This window comes from Squalius cephalus (assembly GCF_949319135.1).
Source record: "Squalius cephalus genome assembly, chromosome: 6".
Taxonomy (NCBI): Eukaryota; Metazoa; Chordata; class Actinopteri; order Cypriniformes; family Leuciscidae; genus Squalius; species Squalius cephalus.
The window spans coordinates 12,336,589-12,354,336 of record NC_137127.1 but is presented as its reverse complement, the minus strand read 5'-3'; the positions used below and the strand labels follow the sequence as shown (position 1 = coordinate 12,354,336).

General features: G+C 36.9%; 2 protein-coding genes across 2 annotated transcripts; one reads left to right on the top strand and one right to left on the bottom strand.

Annotated features, from left to right (window-relative positions):
- Positions 1-5,925: 5,925 nt before the first annotated feature.
- On the bottom strand, positions 5,926-8,722 carry LOC307160517 (complement C1q tumor necrosis factor-related protein 4-like). Its single transcript, XM_079874676.1, has 2 exons — positions 8,598-8,722; positions 5,926-7,032 (listed from the first exon to the last, which is right to left on the bottom strand). The coding sequence occupies exons 1-2, from the start codon at positions 8,623-8,625 to the stop codon at positions 5,951-5,953; spliced, it is 1,110 nt and encodes a 369-aa protein (XP_079730802.1). The 5' UTR covers positions 8,626-8,722; the 3' UTR covers positions 5,926-5,950.
- Positions 8,723-9,345: 623 nt separating this feature from the next.
- ube2na (ubiquitin-conjugating enzyme E2Na) lies at positions 9,346-17,054 on the top strand. Its single transcript, XM_079874075.1, has 4 exons — positions 9,346-9,516; positions 13,336-13,582; positions 15,549-15,689; positions 16,902-17,054. The coding sequence occupies exons 1-4, from the start codon at positions 9,487-9,489 to the stop codon at positions 16,946-16,948; spliced, it is 465 nt and encodes a 154-aa protein (XP_079730201.1). The 5' UTR covers positions 9,346-9,486; the 3' UTR covers positions 16,949-17,054.
- Positions 17,055-17,748: the final 694 nt, after the last annotated feature.

Sequence of the window (17,748 nt, the reverse complement as noted above, 5' to 3'; positions counted from 1 at the left end):
GACTACTGTGGTCTTCGACCGAAAACAGGAAGTAAATACAGGTATTTGCGCTGGCTGAATAAACATAATTTTTATCCATATCTTTCACATCTACTGCAGTCAGATTCACCGTGTTCACTCTGAAGGAATCACTCACATGGCTGTGCACTTGTAATGACACATCAAGGATGTTAAGAGGCTAAAAGCAGGTTTAAAACTTGCCCCATTGAAGTCAACAGGGTGCACATTTTAAAAAGAGGATAACACGATGTAGGCAACACCGATTTTTGTCGTTGTTCTCTGTACTGACAGCACTCCAAATTTACAAAAAAATGAGCTCAATGTTAAAATTGACCGGAGTTCTCCTTTAAGGAGTACACTACTATGGACTATATGAAGCTAATAGGCATTAACTAAAAGCCATGAAACTCTAATATGACTGTTTTTACTGTATTTTTGATCAAATAAATGCAACCTTGGTGAGCATAAGAGACTTCTTTCAAAAACATTTTTAAAATCTTCCTGGAACCCAAACTTTTAAAAAACTTTTCTAGAATGGTTTTCAAAGTATGAGGCAGAGGAAATATGAAGAATAATTAACCAGATAAAACTACTAATAATAAATTAAATTAGAAAAATAATTCAAAGAGAATCAAAATAAATAAATTACAATTTAAAAATAAATAAATAAATCAAGATAAAAACCAAATATGTCTGAGCTGTATGTATTATCTGTAGGGATAAAGCCAGTTATGATACCTATAATCATACAGTAGGTGGTATTTTCCACCAAATTCATCTGTCATTTGGTAGAAACTAGTCGCAAATATAGACATGCACTCATCTTTGAACTATGGAAACATCTACATTAAATATGGTACGATGATTAACTATTTCGCCGCTTGATGACCATTGTAAAATCTGAGATCCACTCATCTATTCTAAAGAAAACTGCACGTGCGACTACTTATGTATAGTATAGATTATAAAGGTGATAAACTGACTAATAAGATATTATGCTTAAAGGGCCCATGGTGTGGTATCAGAAGTTTGAATATGCGGTAGGCCACTGGCTGCAAAAGACTGCAGAGCACGTGTTCGGCTGTGTACTGTGCAGCCCTGGATGTTTCAGTCTTTTCAGAGGAGCCGCACTCATGGACGACAACGTCATGAAGAGGTATACAACTAAAGCAAGTGAAGCCAGCCACTACGTACAGTATGATCAAGGTAATGTCTACATGAAGCTAACCACATGACAAATAATATCAATTCAGCCTAGACTAAATAAATTCACCCTCTTTTCGGTGTAACGTCAGGTGAGGACCGCTGGTTATGCACTCTGCTTCTGCAGCAGGGTTGGAGGGTTGAGTATAATGCAGCATCTGATGCCTACACCAATGCACCTCAGGATTTTAAAGAGTTCTACAACCAGCGCAGACGCTGGGGGCCTTCTACCATGGCCAACACCATCGACCTCTTGGGCTCAGGAGGACTGACCTCTGAGAGGAACAGCTCTATCTCAAAACTTTACATCTTGTACCAGATTATCAGCATGGCAGCTTCCATCTTGGGCCCTGCCACTATCTGTCTCATGATATCAGGTAAGGATTTGCTTGCATAGAAAAATTGACAGTAATTTATTTGCATTAGATTCAGTGTGCTGTTTTATGGCAGAAAAAAGGGCTATTAAATGGCTATTAAAGTGCTTTCTTTATCTTGCAGGAAGCTTTGTGTTCATTTTGGAAATCGGTGAAAATATTGCTCTTGCTTTGGCCATAGTGCCCCCTACTGTTTATCTCATCTTGTGCTTCAAACTGACATCTGACATGCAGATTAAAATTGCAGCAATTATGAGTGTGTTCTACGCATTTCTCATGGCGGGAACAATTCTCTGCATCATAGGTAACGGCTATGTCTTTTTTCATGCCTAAAAAACTATTTAGAACATCAATATTTTTAGACTGCACATACTTAATTTCCTCATTTCTACTCTCATAGGGGATTTAGTGAGGCAAAAAACTTTTCTGACCCCCAGTGGTCTGTTCCTCATCGGCATGGTGGTGTTGTACATCATTACGGCAGCTTTACACCCTCAGGAGTTCTCGCTGGTCATCTATGGGTTGTTATACTTCCTCTGCATTCCCAGCGGGTATTTACTCTTGGCCATTTACTCTATAGTCAACATGAACAATGTCACGTGGGGCACTCGTGAAACCGGCGGCCAGGCTAAGACTACAGCAGTCGATACCTTCAAGAAGAAGGTCATGAATGCCACATGTTGCAAATGTCCATGTTTGGAATCTGAAGAAGATTCGAGCAAGGAGATACTACCTGCAGAAACCATAACAGAAACTGAAAAGCCACATGTTCCTTTGGAAACACAAAGGTTAAAAAAACAAAAACAAAACTACACTATAGCATAAATTCACATTGTTTCATCCCATTTCTATCCACCTGTGTAGAATTTTTATATAGATTTTTAAAAATTAAATTAACTAATTACTTTCAGATTACAGTGGATGTTTTTAATACTACTATCACTAATAATACTGTATTCCTTCAATGTAGGGCAGAGGAGTTCCCACTCAGTGCTCATCAAAGTAAGTATGACTTCCATACTTAAAGGGTTAGTTCACCCAAAAATGAAAATTCTGTCAGTAATTACTCACCCTCATGTTGTTCCAACCCCGTAAGACCTTCGTTCATCTTCGGAACACAAATTAAGATATTTTTGATTAAATCTGAGAGCTGGATCACTCCTCCATAGGCTTCTAAGTGATTGAAACTTGCTGGCCCAGAAAAGTTATTAAAGAGATCGTTAATATAGTCCAAGTGACTACAGTGGCTCAATCTTAAGTTTATCAAGCGACGAGAATACTTTTTGTGCGCAAAAACAAACAAAAATAACGACTTTATTCTACTATTCATTTCCTTCTCTCTGAGCCTCGAGTTAGTGTACGTAGTGTTTTTGCGTAGCGCGTCTGTGTTGCACGTCACCACGTATGCTCACTATTGGCCGACGCTTGTCATGTGTGTGATGCGTGATGACGTGCAACACAGACGCGCTACGCAAAAACACTACGAGGCCCAGAGAGAAGGAAATGAAAAGTGGAATAAAGTCGTTATTTTTGTTTGTTTTTGCGCACAAAAAGTATTCTCGTCGCTTGATAAACTTAAGATTAAGCCACTGTAGTCACTTGGACTATATTAACGATGTCTTTAATAACTTTTCTGGGCCAGCAAGTTTCAATCCCTTAGAAGCCTATGGAGGAGTGATCCAGCTCTCAGATTTAATCAAAAATATCTTAATTTGTGTTCCGAAGATGAACGAAGGTCTTACGGGGTTTGAACAACATGAGGGTGAGTAATTACTGACAGAATTTTCATTTTTGGGTGAACTAACCCTTTAATATCCTAATATTCTAGCTGTTGACTTATTGAATTAGATTACGATTAAAACGGTTATATATTTCATTCCAAAAGCTTGGATTGAACATCTGCAGATGAAATCTTATGACTTTCCCTTGCATGAATCTGCGCTTCCAATGGTAAGACAAATTGGAAGAAATAAATTATATTATATTATATTATATTATATTATATTATATTATATTATATTATATTATATTATATTATATTATATTATATTATATTATATTATATTATATTATATTTGTTTATAATTGTTTTATAATTTTTTTTATTTTTGCTAAATAATTATGTTTATTATTATTCTGCCATAATACATGGCTACATTTGAATGGACGTCAGTGGAGAAACTTGCTTTTTGCAGGTTTTTTATTTTATTTTATTTTTTTGGCTGTGCTAACTGGCCCTGCCCTTGGTTGCTGCAGATATGTCACATGCATAGTGCATACACATAATATACATGTACTGTTTCACCACATGCAGGATGAAATCGATTTCTGGAGAGAATTGCAAAGAAAATATCTAGAACCTCTTAAAGAGAATAAAGAACAACAGGAAAAAATAGCTAATGATCTGAGAGAACTTCGAAATAAGGTAAGCCTCGTAAGCTTGTCAATATGCAAAAATGACTTTGTATGTGGTTTTGTCTATATGCTCTGGAACAGTAAATTTTGGTCTCCATGCTGTTTTGCTGTTCCCTTTCATATAGGTTACATTTGCCTTTTTCTTCTGCAATGCACTTTGGCTAGTGGCAACTTTCTTCCTTGAGACAATTGGTGACTCAATCTCCATAAAGATCCCAAAAATGTTTCCTAATGGGACTCGATCCCCAACAGAAGTTTTTTCCCTTGATCCAATTGCACTGATGTTTCTACTGAGCTTCGCATTATTGCTGATAGTGCAATTTATTGCAATGCTATACCACAGGTAACTAAACATGCACAAAAGAATAAAATCACTATCACTGATTCTTTTGTATGGTGAAAATTGCCAGACCTTTTTGTTTTAGTGTTTCACTAAATCACAAAGTGGAGATCATGCAATACATTATATATAGAACCAGTCTAAAGTCTGAAGATAAATCATTCCGTTTTATTCCTATTTTTAGTAATGGTGTATTATGTTTGTTTGTTTCAGAGTCTACACATTAATCCATTTTGTGGCATATGCTGATACAGAAATTAAAGCTTGTAGAAAGCAGTCACATCAGGTGAGCCAATGGATACACACTACATTGCCATTTTAAATGTTTTTTTATTTATATTATTAACGATGTCCACGTTTCAATAGGTTGCACAGATCCAGGACTCAAACCCCCAGTATGAGACGTATGAGCCAGATACAGCCTTATGTTTTCAGAACCCCTCTGTTTTGAGAAGAGGTGTGACTTCTGTATAAGGATTTGTATTTAAATCTAAAGATTTATTGTCCTATAGATACTAATGTAGCACTAATAACATTTTCTGAATTATTTATTTAAGGAGTTCATTAATTTATTAATTATTTAAAATTGAAAGAGTAAAAAATATGTCAATTAATGATTTTTATTGAGGTAATTACATGATATGGCAACTAATAATCAGATTAATCACAAGCAATCACCGATAATGGGTAGTTTTTGCTAAATATTACATTATTTCTGCCTAATAAAGCTTTGGATATATGAACATTACTAGAGAATGACCTTTTAAGGAGATTATGTTACTTGTTAAATTAACAATCCTAAAAAATATTTTAAATGATTTCTTTGTACATATTTACTGTTGAGTGTATTTAAATAAAAATGATGTATTATCTTTTGTAATCGTCTCTCATTGTGACTCCAGACGTAATGTTATTGAATAGATCACAGTTTTATGCCATCATTGATGTGACATATGAATGGTGCATTTAAATTAATGTATTAATTAATTATAGAAAGGCCGATGGTAGTGTTTACTTGTTAATGTTTAAATGCCAATTTGACATATAAATACATTTATAAGTTATTAGGTTTCCTACACTTATTATATTGATTCTCACAATGTTGGCCAAACACACACACACACCCACACACATGGTTAAGTTAAAGTTTATTTAGATTAGTTTATATCCCAAATAGTAAATACAATGGTACAATAAAAATCAGCACCAACTATGTCTATGTAGAGCATTTTGCCTCTAACAATATGAGAGAGTCATAGTAGCATGTCTTTCTAAACAATTATACAAAAATGGGAAGCTTTTATAACAGCTTTCAATAATAAGCTACTAAATATGATAAGCTTAGATCAATAGTTAATTTACATTCAAACATGAATATATGTACATTCACTAGTGATCTGCTAACCATATGCAATGTAATGTTTGTTAATGTCATTAATGAAAGTTGTTGCCATATCTTTAAGTATAACCTGAAAAAATTATACAATATTTACATAATAATTTGTGATGTGTAAAAGCACATAACAATAGCACTATGTTAGAGGACCGAATGTATTGGCAAATTTAGTACAAAAACAAAAGGTTAAAGGCTGAGCTATGAATTATTCAGTACTAGTTCTCAGGGGAAAGTTCTGTCTATGTTCATGGAATCGGCATAAGGATAGACCAGGAATCCAGAGAATGTTGTGTAGCGTCCTTGGTTGCTGTAAACGGCGTATCCGTCATCCTGCTGACTGTACAGCCAGACACTGTCTCCTCTTTTCAGTGACAACAGCAGACTCTGACTCTGCATCTCTCTCCTCCGCGACAAGTCCTCGTCGAACACCATGGCCCGCACCTCCCCTCTGCCCAACATCAGCTTCACCGACAACGCCCGACGAGGGTGTTTCCCCACAGTAAACGCGAAGAAGTACGCACCGGGGAAGTGGCAGGTGAAACGTCCAGAAGTTTTATTAAAGTGGCCGCCTATGTTAACGTACTCCACGTCAAACGTGAGAGCTTCTCTTTCCCGATGCCCTCTGCTTTCACCCAGCACTGATGATGTTCTTGCCACTGAAAACGCAGAACGTGGTTCCTCAATGGTTGTTCTTCTCCAGTCATAATGGGCATCTATAGGGGGAGGACAACCTGGAATATGGAGGCCTGGAGGAGATAGGTGGTTACTGAGATCTCCAACAGATGATGTGGAGTCTGGGTAGACGAGATAACCGCTAAATGTGATGTATGGTCCAACGTTGCTGTAGATGGCGTAGTCGGGATTCTCCTGAAGCAGAAGGTAGACCGTATCCAAGGGCTTCAGACTGACCATCACGCTCTGGCTCTGCACCTTGCGACCCTGGTTCCGGTATCCGTCGTACGCCATGGCCTGCACCTCCATCCCGTTCTTCACCAGCATGACAGACAGCATCTTCTTGGGAAACTTTCCCACGGTGAACGAGAAGTAGTACGCACCAGGCAGGCGGCATCTGAAACCGCCTGTATCTGGGTTGAAGTCATCACCGATGTTGACGAGAAGGCGGTCAAAGGTCACGACCCGCTGAGTGCCACCCAACACGCTGCTGCTACGTGTGGCGGAAAAGGCCGAGCGCGGGCCTGAAGTCATTGGGGGGATGTTGAGGGACGCTACACAGCCCAGACATGTGACCAGCCCAAGTAAACAGGACACACCACTGCTTGGTCTCCATAACGTCACGCCAGCTGCTGTAGAAAAATACATTATCGTTATCAGAAGTCTTCAATGTCACTTCTTGGCACTGTTGAAAACGTAAAAAATAGTTTGCAAACAACTCCAAGTAATTATTCAAAAATATATCAGTGTGCCATTATGTATTTTGTACCAAAGGTACAAATTTAAATCTGTAATGCTGTATAATACTTTAAAATCAAACATTTTTGAACTCTGGTGGTCTTCAGTCAGTAGGCTATGACATTTTTTTCACTTTATCGGAATTATACGAAATTATATCGCTATATGTACACACAAAAATGTGGATCTGATCAGAAAAGGCTAAACTGTCTTTAAAAAAAATTGTTTCAGTTGAAAATGACAGCCATAGGAAATGAATGGGAAATATAAAAAATATGAAGCAATTTTCTGTGGTACTGTCTACAAATCAGCCATGATAAAGTAGTATTTGATATTGTCTAAGTATATATCCAAAGGGAAAACCTAAAAATGCCCTTATAAACAACTGGGGAATACCCAGCCAAATATATATTTGCAGACATCTAGTGGTTGCACTATAGTATAACATGATTTTGACATGAATACACCAATCTGCCTTCCGTGCATTATATTTTAAATAACTCATGCTCTATTTTTAACTTAAACACTGTATTCATTGAAAATAAATATTAAAATATTATAATTATTTTATGTAGAAATAAATGTGCATCATTTAGAGGTGTGTTGTCTAGTACAATAAAATCCCCTCAAAATACAAAATATTAAAGAGTAAATATTATCAAAACAAAATATAGTAGGCCTACATTCCTTTTTAAAAAGTTATCCTTTTTGTCTCCTGTTCACAAGTGTGAAACAATAAGGAATACCAAAGGATTATATAAAGATTTGTATCTAATCTTTTTTTCACTTTTAATCACTCGAAAAAACAACATCAAAGTTCTGCACTTTTGGCATATTAAATGTGTAATGAACTGGTTAAAATGCCATATCAACGTGCTAGGAAGTTAGGTTTAGCGCTGTCAGAATGGATTCTGCCGTTCATATCAAGTGCTCAGGAAGCAGTAGTCCCTCTAATTCAGCTGGCATTGTCTGTTCACAGTGTGCACCGGGAAAAGGCAATAGATTAGACATTGGTTCATCTGCTCCTATGTGCTGGAACAAAGGCATATTTGGGAGGGAGAATTGACTGACTAAATTTCAGTCTTTCAATTTAAGACCTACACTTTTGAATATATTTTGATATGTAAATGCTTATAAACATAAAATAAATAAATATGAATTCTTAATAATATAATACACATGTAGAGCATAACATAAAAATAGGCCTATCAATCTTAAAGTTTTAGCTAGGTTTTGTCAATAATGGGAATTGCTATATTAAACAGGTGTTATTAAACAGGTTATGTTATTCAATATAAATTAAATATGACTTTGTAGAATGCACTGTAGATTCAAACTACAAAAAGAAGAAGAGTTATTGTTGTCTACTATTAGCCTACTGTAACACAATATTTGAGCATAAATCATACTGATTAAAGACAATAAGAAAATATTTTTTAAGCAAACACAGTTTTCATACCTGGTCTAAGTATCTGCAGAAACTTCATTTCTGTGACGACCTGCTCCCTTGTCTCTTAAGCCTCGGTTTGTACACCGCTGTGAAGAGGTCCAAAAGTTAATTCTGTGTGGCATCTACTCTCTCCAAAAACTAATGCCTCTCATGTCCAAATAAAAGAGGTATTAGGGGGGAGAGAGAGAGAGAGAGAGAGAGAGAGAGAGAGAGAGAGAGAGAGAGAGAGAGAGAGAGAGAGAGAGAGAGAGAGAGAGAGAGAGAGAGAGAGAGAGAGAGAGAGAGAGAGAGAGAGAGAGAGAGAGAGAGAGAAGGTGCTTTATGAATAAATTTTTTCAACCTAAATCAAATTTATTGCGTTTTATGATTTCAAGACTGCAAATATGCATGTATAGAGTTAAGTATTTATGTAAATAAAAACTAATAATAGGCTAAACATTATTTTGCAATTAGGATGGTGGTTATTTGTATATAGCAGTGTTCACTGTTCAACCTTATGTATAGATAATTTTATTGTTTTTACACAAGTAAACATCCTTCATTAAACTTTAAAAAGCTAAAGAAAAAACTAGATTTTAGTTATAAATATTTTTTACGAGAAATTAATTTTACGAAATCTTTTCTTTTCACTTTTCTTTTTCTTTTCTATTCCGTGGAAACAAGTTTCTGTATTAAAAACTTCACTCAAGTGTGTTTTTCGGTGAAAGAAACAGCTTTACCTCAATACAAAACTACAACAACTTCGATATTATTGTCGTCATCATCATCAATTGCGCACGTTTCCGCGTGCGTCTAGACGCAACGCGCCGGAAGGCGTGTGTGCACTGCGTCTCCGCCGTCAATGCAAACGAAGTAAGAAGCACCGAGAGTCAAAGCTAAAATCCGCATTCAAGACAAGATGGCAGGGTTGCCCCGCAGGATCATTAAGGTAATCGTGAAGTGAGACACACTGCACATTTGTAGTCTATCTTTTTTTATCATATCTCCACGAAATCCTCAAATATCATTGTAATTATCAGCCAAAGAGAAGCGACAGATGGCTTAGCGTTTGGCACTGTATTTGTTAGCCACTTCCGTTTCGGTACATTCAGTCGTATCCCGAATATGGGTGGGTTAAAAATACATTCACCGCTGTGAAAAATGGCGGAGGGCCTGTGTCTTATTCATTACTATTTGGTGCACAGAATCAAAAGCATTAAGAAATGACAAACGTTCCCATAAGTCTAAATGAGAGTGGCTCGCTCGCGGCCATTCATTGCTTAAGCTCGAGCTGTTGTGTGTGTGTGAGCTCGCGAGACTGCTAACAGCTCCAGAGACGGCTAGCTAGGCGTAAAAACTTAGTAATATAATCCGATTTAAGCAGTCACAATTATTTTCACAACGATTTTACATATAGATTATATATGTATACCATTTTTACTGCGTGCAGGTTGTCTTATCTGGCCATTTAGGGCACGAACATTTGCAATATAATTTGTCTCGCTCGCTTCCTGTCGGCTAGGGAAGCTGTTGCGATGCTTTTGCTAAACGAGCTAATGACTGCAGGCCCCAAACAGCAGAAATGTCAAATAAAACACAACATGAGGTAACATTAATTTAAGAACGGCCCATCCTAAAAGAGAACTGTTGTTTATTTTCACGGAAAATGTCAACATTTGTAACGTTGGAGGAAAGCGACAGTTCATCCAAAAATCATATTAAAATCGTCATCGTTTATTAACTTATGGTGATGCAAACCAAAAGCAAAATATTTATGTCCGTCTGGAACGCAGAAGGAAATGTTAGACAGAATGAAAGTCTCCATTCACTTTCATTGTGTGAAAAAATGCAAAATTCTAGTCTCACAGATAAACGTTATATTCCTTTTGGACAACAGGAGAGTGAACAAATAATGACAGAATTTTCTTTTAAAAAACACAATGAAAATAACTCGGATGAACAGATTTATGGCTAGTGAAATTACGTAAATGGCTTCCTCCTGATAAAAATCACAACTCTGAGTTTGGTTTCATTTTATTGTACAGTATGTGCACTTACATGTATCAGTGTCCTTAAGAAAATACTGGGTAACTAAATGGGTTAAGGTTAGGTTTAGGGTTAGGTTCAGGGTTATTACCCAGTTATTGTAACACATATAATACGTACATCGTATAAATGCGGAACAGGACTAAAATAAAGTGCTACCGGGAGTCTGAATGCGTATGCTTCTGCATCTGTATATTATCAAGAAGGTTTCTCGCTTTGCATTGTCCACTTCTGCTGTTGTCCAGTAATTAATGCTTATATGTCGAGCACTTCCAGGAATGTTTGACCACAGGGAGGAAACGTTCTTTTATTTGCACCGTTCTCTGAATAAGACATTGAAACAGTTGCAGTAGGTTTGCGTGTGAAATGAAGTGGGTGGGATGGGAATGCATCCTTGATGGCCCGTTCCCCAAGCATGAGACCATGACAGGGAGCCCCTCTCTTGTCTGTGTTTGCTCTGCATGGTTTTGTCTGTAGGATATCTGAAACATGCGAGGAATTTCATTCTGAGCACAATGTATATGCTGGGTTAAAGGATCAAAGTAATGTAATGAATGTGATGATAAACCGTTTGAGAGTCGTCATCACACAATAAACCCCTCTAGATCATCACATTAAGGTCCTGATCATGCAGTCAGGCATTAATTGATTAATGCACATTATTCCTTACATGATTGCGCTATAGTGTACGATTTAAAATAGTACAAAAGATTTATATTTCAATTAAATGTTCTTTTGAACTTTCTATTCATCAAAGATTCCTGAAAACGTGTTTGTTGATGATAATGATGATGATAAATTATTCTTGAGCAGCGAATTGATTTCTGAAGGATCATGTGACACTGAAAACTGGAGTAATAATGCTGAAAATTCAGCTTTGCTATCACAGGAAAAAATTACATTTAAAGATCTATTTAAATAGAAGTTATTTTAAATTTTTAAATTTTCAAAAACATTTAAAAAAAAGTCCAACCCCAAAATTTACATTAGATCTTTCTTGGTTGGTTGATTGATTTTGAATTGTAGGCTATATGACAGCTTTTATTAACCAGTATCAGGATTATACAAATATATAATGCTAGATTTGTTTAGTTGAAATACTGGAAATAGAAGAGAAGAGTCTTGTTTTACAGGTTCATTATCATATGGCCGAAGAACTCTCCTTTTTTGAACCAGGTTGCAGAACAGGTGTGGTAGCTTTTAAACATAAGTTTATAACACTGAGATTGTAATATCCACTTTTTGGCATGAGTTCTCAGATGCCAAACAGTCAATCTATAAGGAGTGCAGCATAGTACAGCAGTTCTCAGATGAACAACGTCTCCAGACTCAAGCATTCCACGGGTGATATCAGATTCTCATTAGTCATATGGGTGTGTGTTTCCAAAGGACTGTCAGGGTCAGCCCTGTTTCTCTCTCTAACTGAATGCAAAGTGTCTGTCTTGATTGGCTTGTAATGGCTGTCAGTTTCACCCTTGTAGTATTATTGGTTTTAGATTATTTCTGGAACATGGGTTGTATTTTGAGATATTACTCCATGTTAAATGTCATTGAGCAGTGCAAGATGCAGATACAGGACTGCATCAAGACTGATCATGGAATAAAAAGATATAAAACCGTGCTTGATATTGAAATAGCAAGATACTAATGTGATGCAAACTAAGAGAGTGTTTACTGAAAACATTTATAGTGCCTAACCAGTAACATCTGTGGTGATGTAAGATCGTCCTCTGCCCTTCTGAAGGTTAAGGATACTGTATTATCTGTAAATATTCTAGTTCTGACATTGGTTACTATTTAAGCACACATAAAGTTTGTGACTTTGCTGAAATGTACAACTTTTCCTATTTTTCGTGGTTAACATAGTTGTGCATACGAAAGTTTGGGGTCAGTAAGGTTTTTCTTTAAATAATGTTTTTGAAAGGAGTCTCTTATGTGCACAAAGGCTGCACTGATATGATCAAAATACAGTAAAAGCATTATTATTGGGAAATAATTACATTTTAAATTACGTTTAATATGTCATTTATTCCTGCGATGACCAGGCTGAATTTTCAACATCATTACTCCAGTCTTTAGTGTCACATGATTCTTCAGAAATCACTTCTAATTGGCTGATTTGCTGCATAAGAAACATTTCTTATTTTAATCAGTGTTGAAAACGGTTATAATCTTTTTTTTTTTTTTTTTAGGATTTAATAGAACATACAAAATAATAGCATTTATTTGAAATAAGCTAGAGTTCTTTTAAATGGTTTTGTCTACAAATAAGAATGCAGGACTCACATTTTACCATGTTTAAATTCATTCTGCCATTTTGACCCTAATATCAGTGCTGATAAGTATATGTGGGCCTGGCCAAACCAATATCTACTTAAAAAAAAAGTATTCATAAAATTATAAACCTAAAATGATTCATGACCTGTCAGATATGAATCACTTTGCTGTACAGGTTTGTTTGCCATTGGAATGTTGTTGATGCAGGACAATTTGTCTTTTGTTACATAGCCATTGTGCAAGGCAACAAGGTGAAGTTATACCGTTTTTTCAAAAGAAAAAATTCTGTCATTGTGTTCATTACATGTTGGCTCTTTCTACTGTTTTGTTTACTCCCGTGTACTCGACCGTCTCACTGCCAGTGCTTTGGCTAATCAGCTGAGTGTGTAGAGATGCCTTATGTTCCTGCCAGCCTAATTGATCTTGTTTCCATGCGTGTGTGTAGGAAACACAGCGTTTGTTGGCAGAGCCGGTGCCAGGTATAAAGGCAGAGCCAGATGAGGGGAACGCTCGCTACTTCCACGTGGTCATCGCCGGACCTCAAGACTCCCCCTTTGAGGGGGGAACTTTTAAACTTGAACTCTTTCTTCCTGAAGAATATCCCATGGCAGCTCCGAAAGTACGCTTCATGACCAAAATATATCACCCTAATGTAGACAAGCTGGGAAGAATATGTCTAGATATTTTGAAAGGTGAGAGACCATTTTATTCCATCTTCTAAAACTTTCAGATTATACTGATTTTTACTCATCATGACCTAAACATGATTAAGAGTTTAATGCTTTAATTCTGTTGTAACTGAATGCCATTATTTTTTAAATAGCAATATTTACACTTTGAAATTAATCTGAGATGATCATCATCACTAGATTTTCCATTAGTCAGTTATCATTTATTCATTCTGAAGGGCCTTTTTCTAACATGTCATGCAGACTTAATTTTTATTCAGCAAGGATGCATCATATTGACCAAAAGTGACAGTAAAGACATTTACAGTGTTACAAAAGATTTCTATTTCAAGATTTTCTCTTTCTATTCATCAAAGAATCCTGAAAATTGTATCAAGGGGTTCACAAAAATCTTAAAGGAGAACTCCGGTCAATTTTAACATTGAGCTAATTTTTTTTGTAAATTTGGAGTGCTGTCAGTACAGAGAAAAACGACAAAAATCGGTGTTGCCTACACCGTGTTATCCTTTTTAAAATTTGCACTCTGTTGACTTCAATGGGGCAAGTTTTAAACCTGCTTTTAGCCTCTTAACATCCTTGATGTGTCATTACAAGTGCACAGGTCATGTGAGTGATTCCTTTAGAGTGAACACGGGTGAATCTGACTGCAGTAGATGTGAAAGATATTAATAAAAGTGATGTTATTTCAGCCAGCGCACATACCTGTATTTACATCCTGTTTTCGGTCGAAGTCCACAGTAATCGATTGTCGAGTTCACACGCATAGGTTTAGTACCTATATGATCACGCGCGTGAACTCGACAATCGATTACTTTGGACTTCGACCGAAAACAGGATGTAAATACAGGTATGAGCGCTGGCTGAATAAACATCATTTTTATTCATATCTTTCACATCGACTGCAGTCAGATTCACTCGTGTTCACTCTGAAGGAATCACTCACATGGCTGTGCACTTGTAATGACACATCAAGGATGTTAAGAGGCTAAAAGCAGGTTTAAAACTTGCCCCATTGAAGTCAACAGGGTGCAAATTTTAAAAAGTGGATAACACGATGTAGGCAACACCGATTTTTGTCATTTTTCTCTGTACTGACTGCACTCCAAATTTACAAAAAAATGAGCTCAATGTTAAAAATGACCGGAGTTCTCCTTTAAGGGCTACTTTGTATTCATCAAAGAATTGTGAAACATATGTATCATGGTTTCAACAAAAATATTAAGCAGCACAACTGTTTTCAACATTGATGATGATAATAAGAAATGTTTCTTGAGCAGAGCACCAGATCAGCATATTAGAATGATTTCTGAAGGATCATGTGACACTGGAGTAATGGCTTATTGTCAATTAATTTATCAGTGAGAATGCTAGATATTACAATATCAATATTTATCATTAATTGTCAAGATTGTTTATGTTTGTATCTGATGCCCACATAGAGAGAGAGCACAGAAAATGGGAGAAGCAGAAAATTAACATAAAGAACATATTTAACATTTTTATTCAAAATATTGCTTTATTTATTTCTGAAGTCTGCTAGTAATGGCAAAATGTTGGACAGTAGAAATGTTAAATGATGTCTTGTCTTTTTCACCCCCTTTTAGGTGAAGTAGGTGATAAAACGTACTATTAAAATAAGCGACATTAGGATCTTGTCCCTAGAGAGTATGGGAGAAAAATGAATGTGTCATGATTTCTGGAAAATACTCATTTTATCTTTACCTCATAGCAATGGCAGTTTGAGTCTGTAACATCTTATAGCTCCCTTACCTGACATACTGTGAAAGATGTGCCCATTTAATCTCTTTAAGAAGATTGAGGATCTCAGATTACACTTTTGACCCCATAGAGAATGATCCCTCTGCTCAACTGTACATGGCTAGACTTAGCGCATATGAAAGCTAGCAGGTACTTTTCTCCTAATGCTCTTTCTCTTGTTGATCTCTCTCCATGGCATGATGTCAAACAGATAAGTGGTCTCCAGCCTTGCAGATCCGCACAGTGCTGCTATCAATCCAGGCATTACTAAGTGCACCCAACCCTGATGATCCTCTAGCAAATGATGTCGCAGAGCAGTGGAAGTCTAACGAAGCTCAAGCCATAGAGACAGGTGGGTGCTGGTTAAATGCGCTTAAAGGGATGGTTCAATGAAGAATAGATATTGCCAATGTTTATTTGTCCGCATTGATTTAAATCAGGGGTTTTTCTGGGAGCTTTAAGAGGCCAGTGACACTACTTCAGTAGCCGTGTTTCCACTGTCGGGACAAAAGCGAGCGTGCTAGTGCGTGCCAGGGCCAGTCGCGTTTCCACTGTCACTTCCGGGGCTTGATCGGGCCTCATCTGGGATTCCTCGGGGTCAACAGCCCCCGGTCCAAATCGGTCCAACTGGGGCTTGAGGAGTGATCATGAACAAAGGCGGAGTCAGGAGTAACACTGCTGTTTTCTAACCTCAACATTTAAAACAATTTTCAGCTCAAACTTCCTTTCAGACACCAGTGAGTGTTTAAAATAACGTCAGATTGCGATCCAATGGGGATTCTGATCACTGTATGAGGCAGAAATATATTTATATGTGATGCTAAAGGCTGCTTATGCTAACCATTGTGAAACTAAATACACATATGAACATGGAAAATACCAGAGACCTTCATATATAATCATATACCGGACTTGAACTTAGACTTGTTATAAATTACTCTCCGGTTAACAACACGTATAACTCCTGTTTTCTGTCCATCTCTGTTGCTCTGGCTGAAAGGATAACAGTATAGTGAGACAGGAGAGATCTTTTAAACCTCCTTAGAGCACATCATTTCATGGGAAATTATTAGAAATGCTCATTCTTTCTTAAGAAATGTGATGTGAACAAATAAATGGGAAGCAGGTGCGACAGAATAAGTATGTGTTCTCTTTTTTTATGTGGTTTTCAGTCTGCTAGGTGTGACGTTATTCTATGGAGGCGGGTTTAGGGTAGCTCTAGGGGGCGACTGACCTGACAGTGGAAACGCAGCTTAATTTTAGCCTTGAGGCTATTGGCCCCACCGGCACGCTCTTAGTCCTGGCTCTCACTGGCCTGATGATGGAAAAGCGGCTATTGATAATCTTTCTGTCGCAAAGGATAATGCAGAATAGTTATTTTCATGTAGCTGTCTTTGAAGTACATTGTTTGGCTATTGCTAATTAGAAAAAATGCACACCCTTTTTATTCACACAACTGTAGTTGAAGTCAGTTTTGTGCTGAAGATGCCAAGTAATTTATCTCTACAGAGTATGAGAAAGCATTTGGTGGTGTATTAACTCTGCATTTGTTTGTCTTTTTCAGCTCGAACATGGACCAGGCTTTATGCCGGAAACAATATTGAAGTCTAGAGATGTTTGGGGGCACAAAAAGAGAGAGAGAGGAAAAAAAAAAAAAAATGGAAGTCAAGAGTGAACAACTCCATGTTCTGCCAAGACCTATTCATTTTCATGTAAAGGACACAGTCTTAGGAAACAAAAAAAATTATGATAAACTGAAAAGAATATATTAACAAAAGTAAACAGAAAACTTCAGACAATTTGTGATTTAAATGCACATTAGTACAAAAAAAAAAAAACCACGCGTCTTTGTCCTGATTCACTGCTGTTCTGATGCATGGGCAGATGATCTACTCATACGGCTTTCTTTTACAGTGGTTGGGGAGGTAGCCACAGACTTCTGCTATGAAGCGTGCATTAAAACTGACTGTCATTTTGTCTGTCCCATTGCATTTTTTTGGGGGGTGGGGGGGGGTGGGGTGGTAATTTTTTATATTTCTTTTAACCTTTTTTTTCTTCTCATTGCTCTTTGTTAATGAGGAGCAGCAGACTAGCCCCTGTTTAGAAAACTTGTCAGACCTACCCTCTTAGAAGAAAACCTAGCAAAAAAAGTATAGGTTCTTTAAAACGGAAAAGAGACGCAAGATTGAAACCACATGCAAACAATTTCACCTAGGAAATGGTTCAGCTGGAAAGTCTTTCCACCATCACAGAAACTGTTGAAGATGTAAACCCTAATGTAGAATTTGTTCTGGACTATGGGTAAGGTAGAGCCTAGAGAGAAGGGAGAATTTGCGTAATATTTCTTTAGTATGACCATTCTGTCATCATATCCGGTTTTTAGTGTTTTGTTTTATCTATCTTGCCATCGC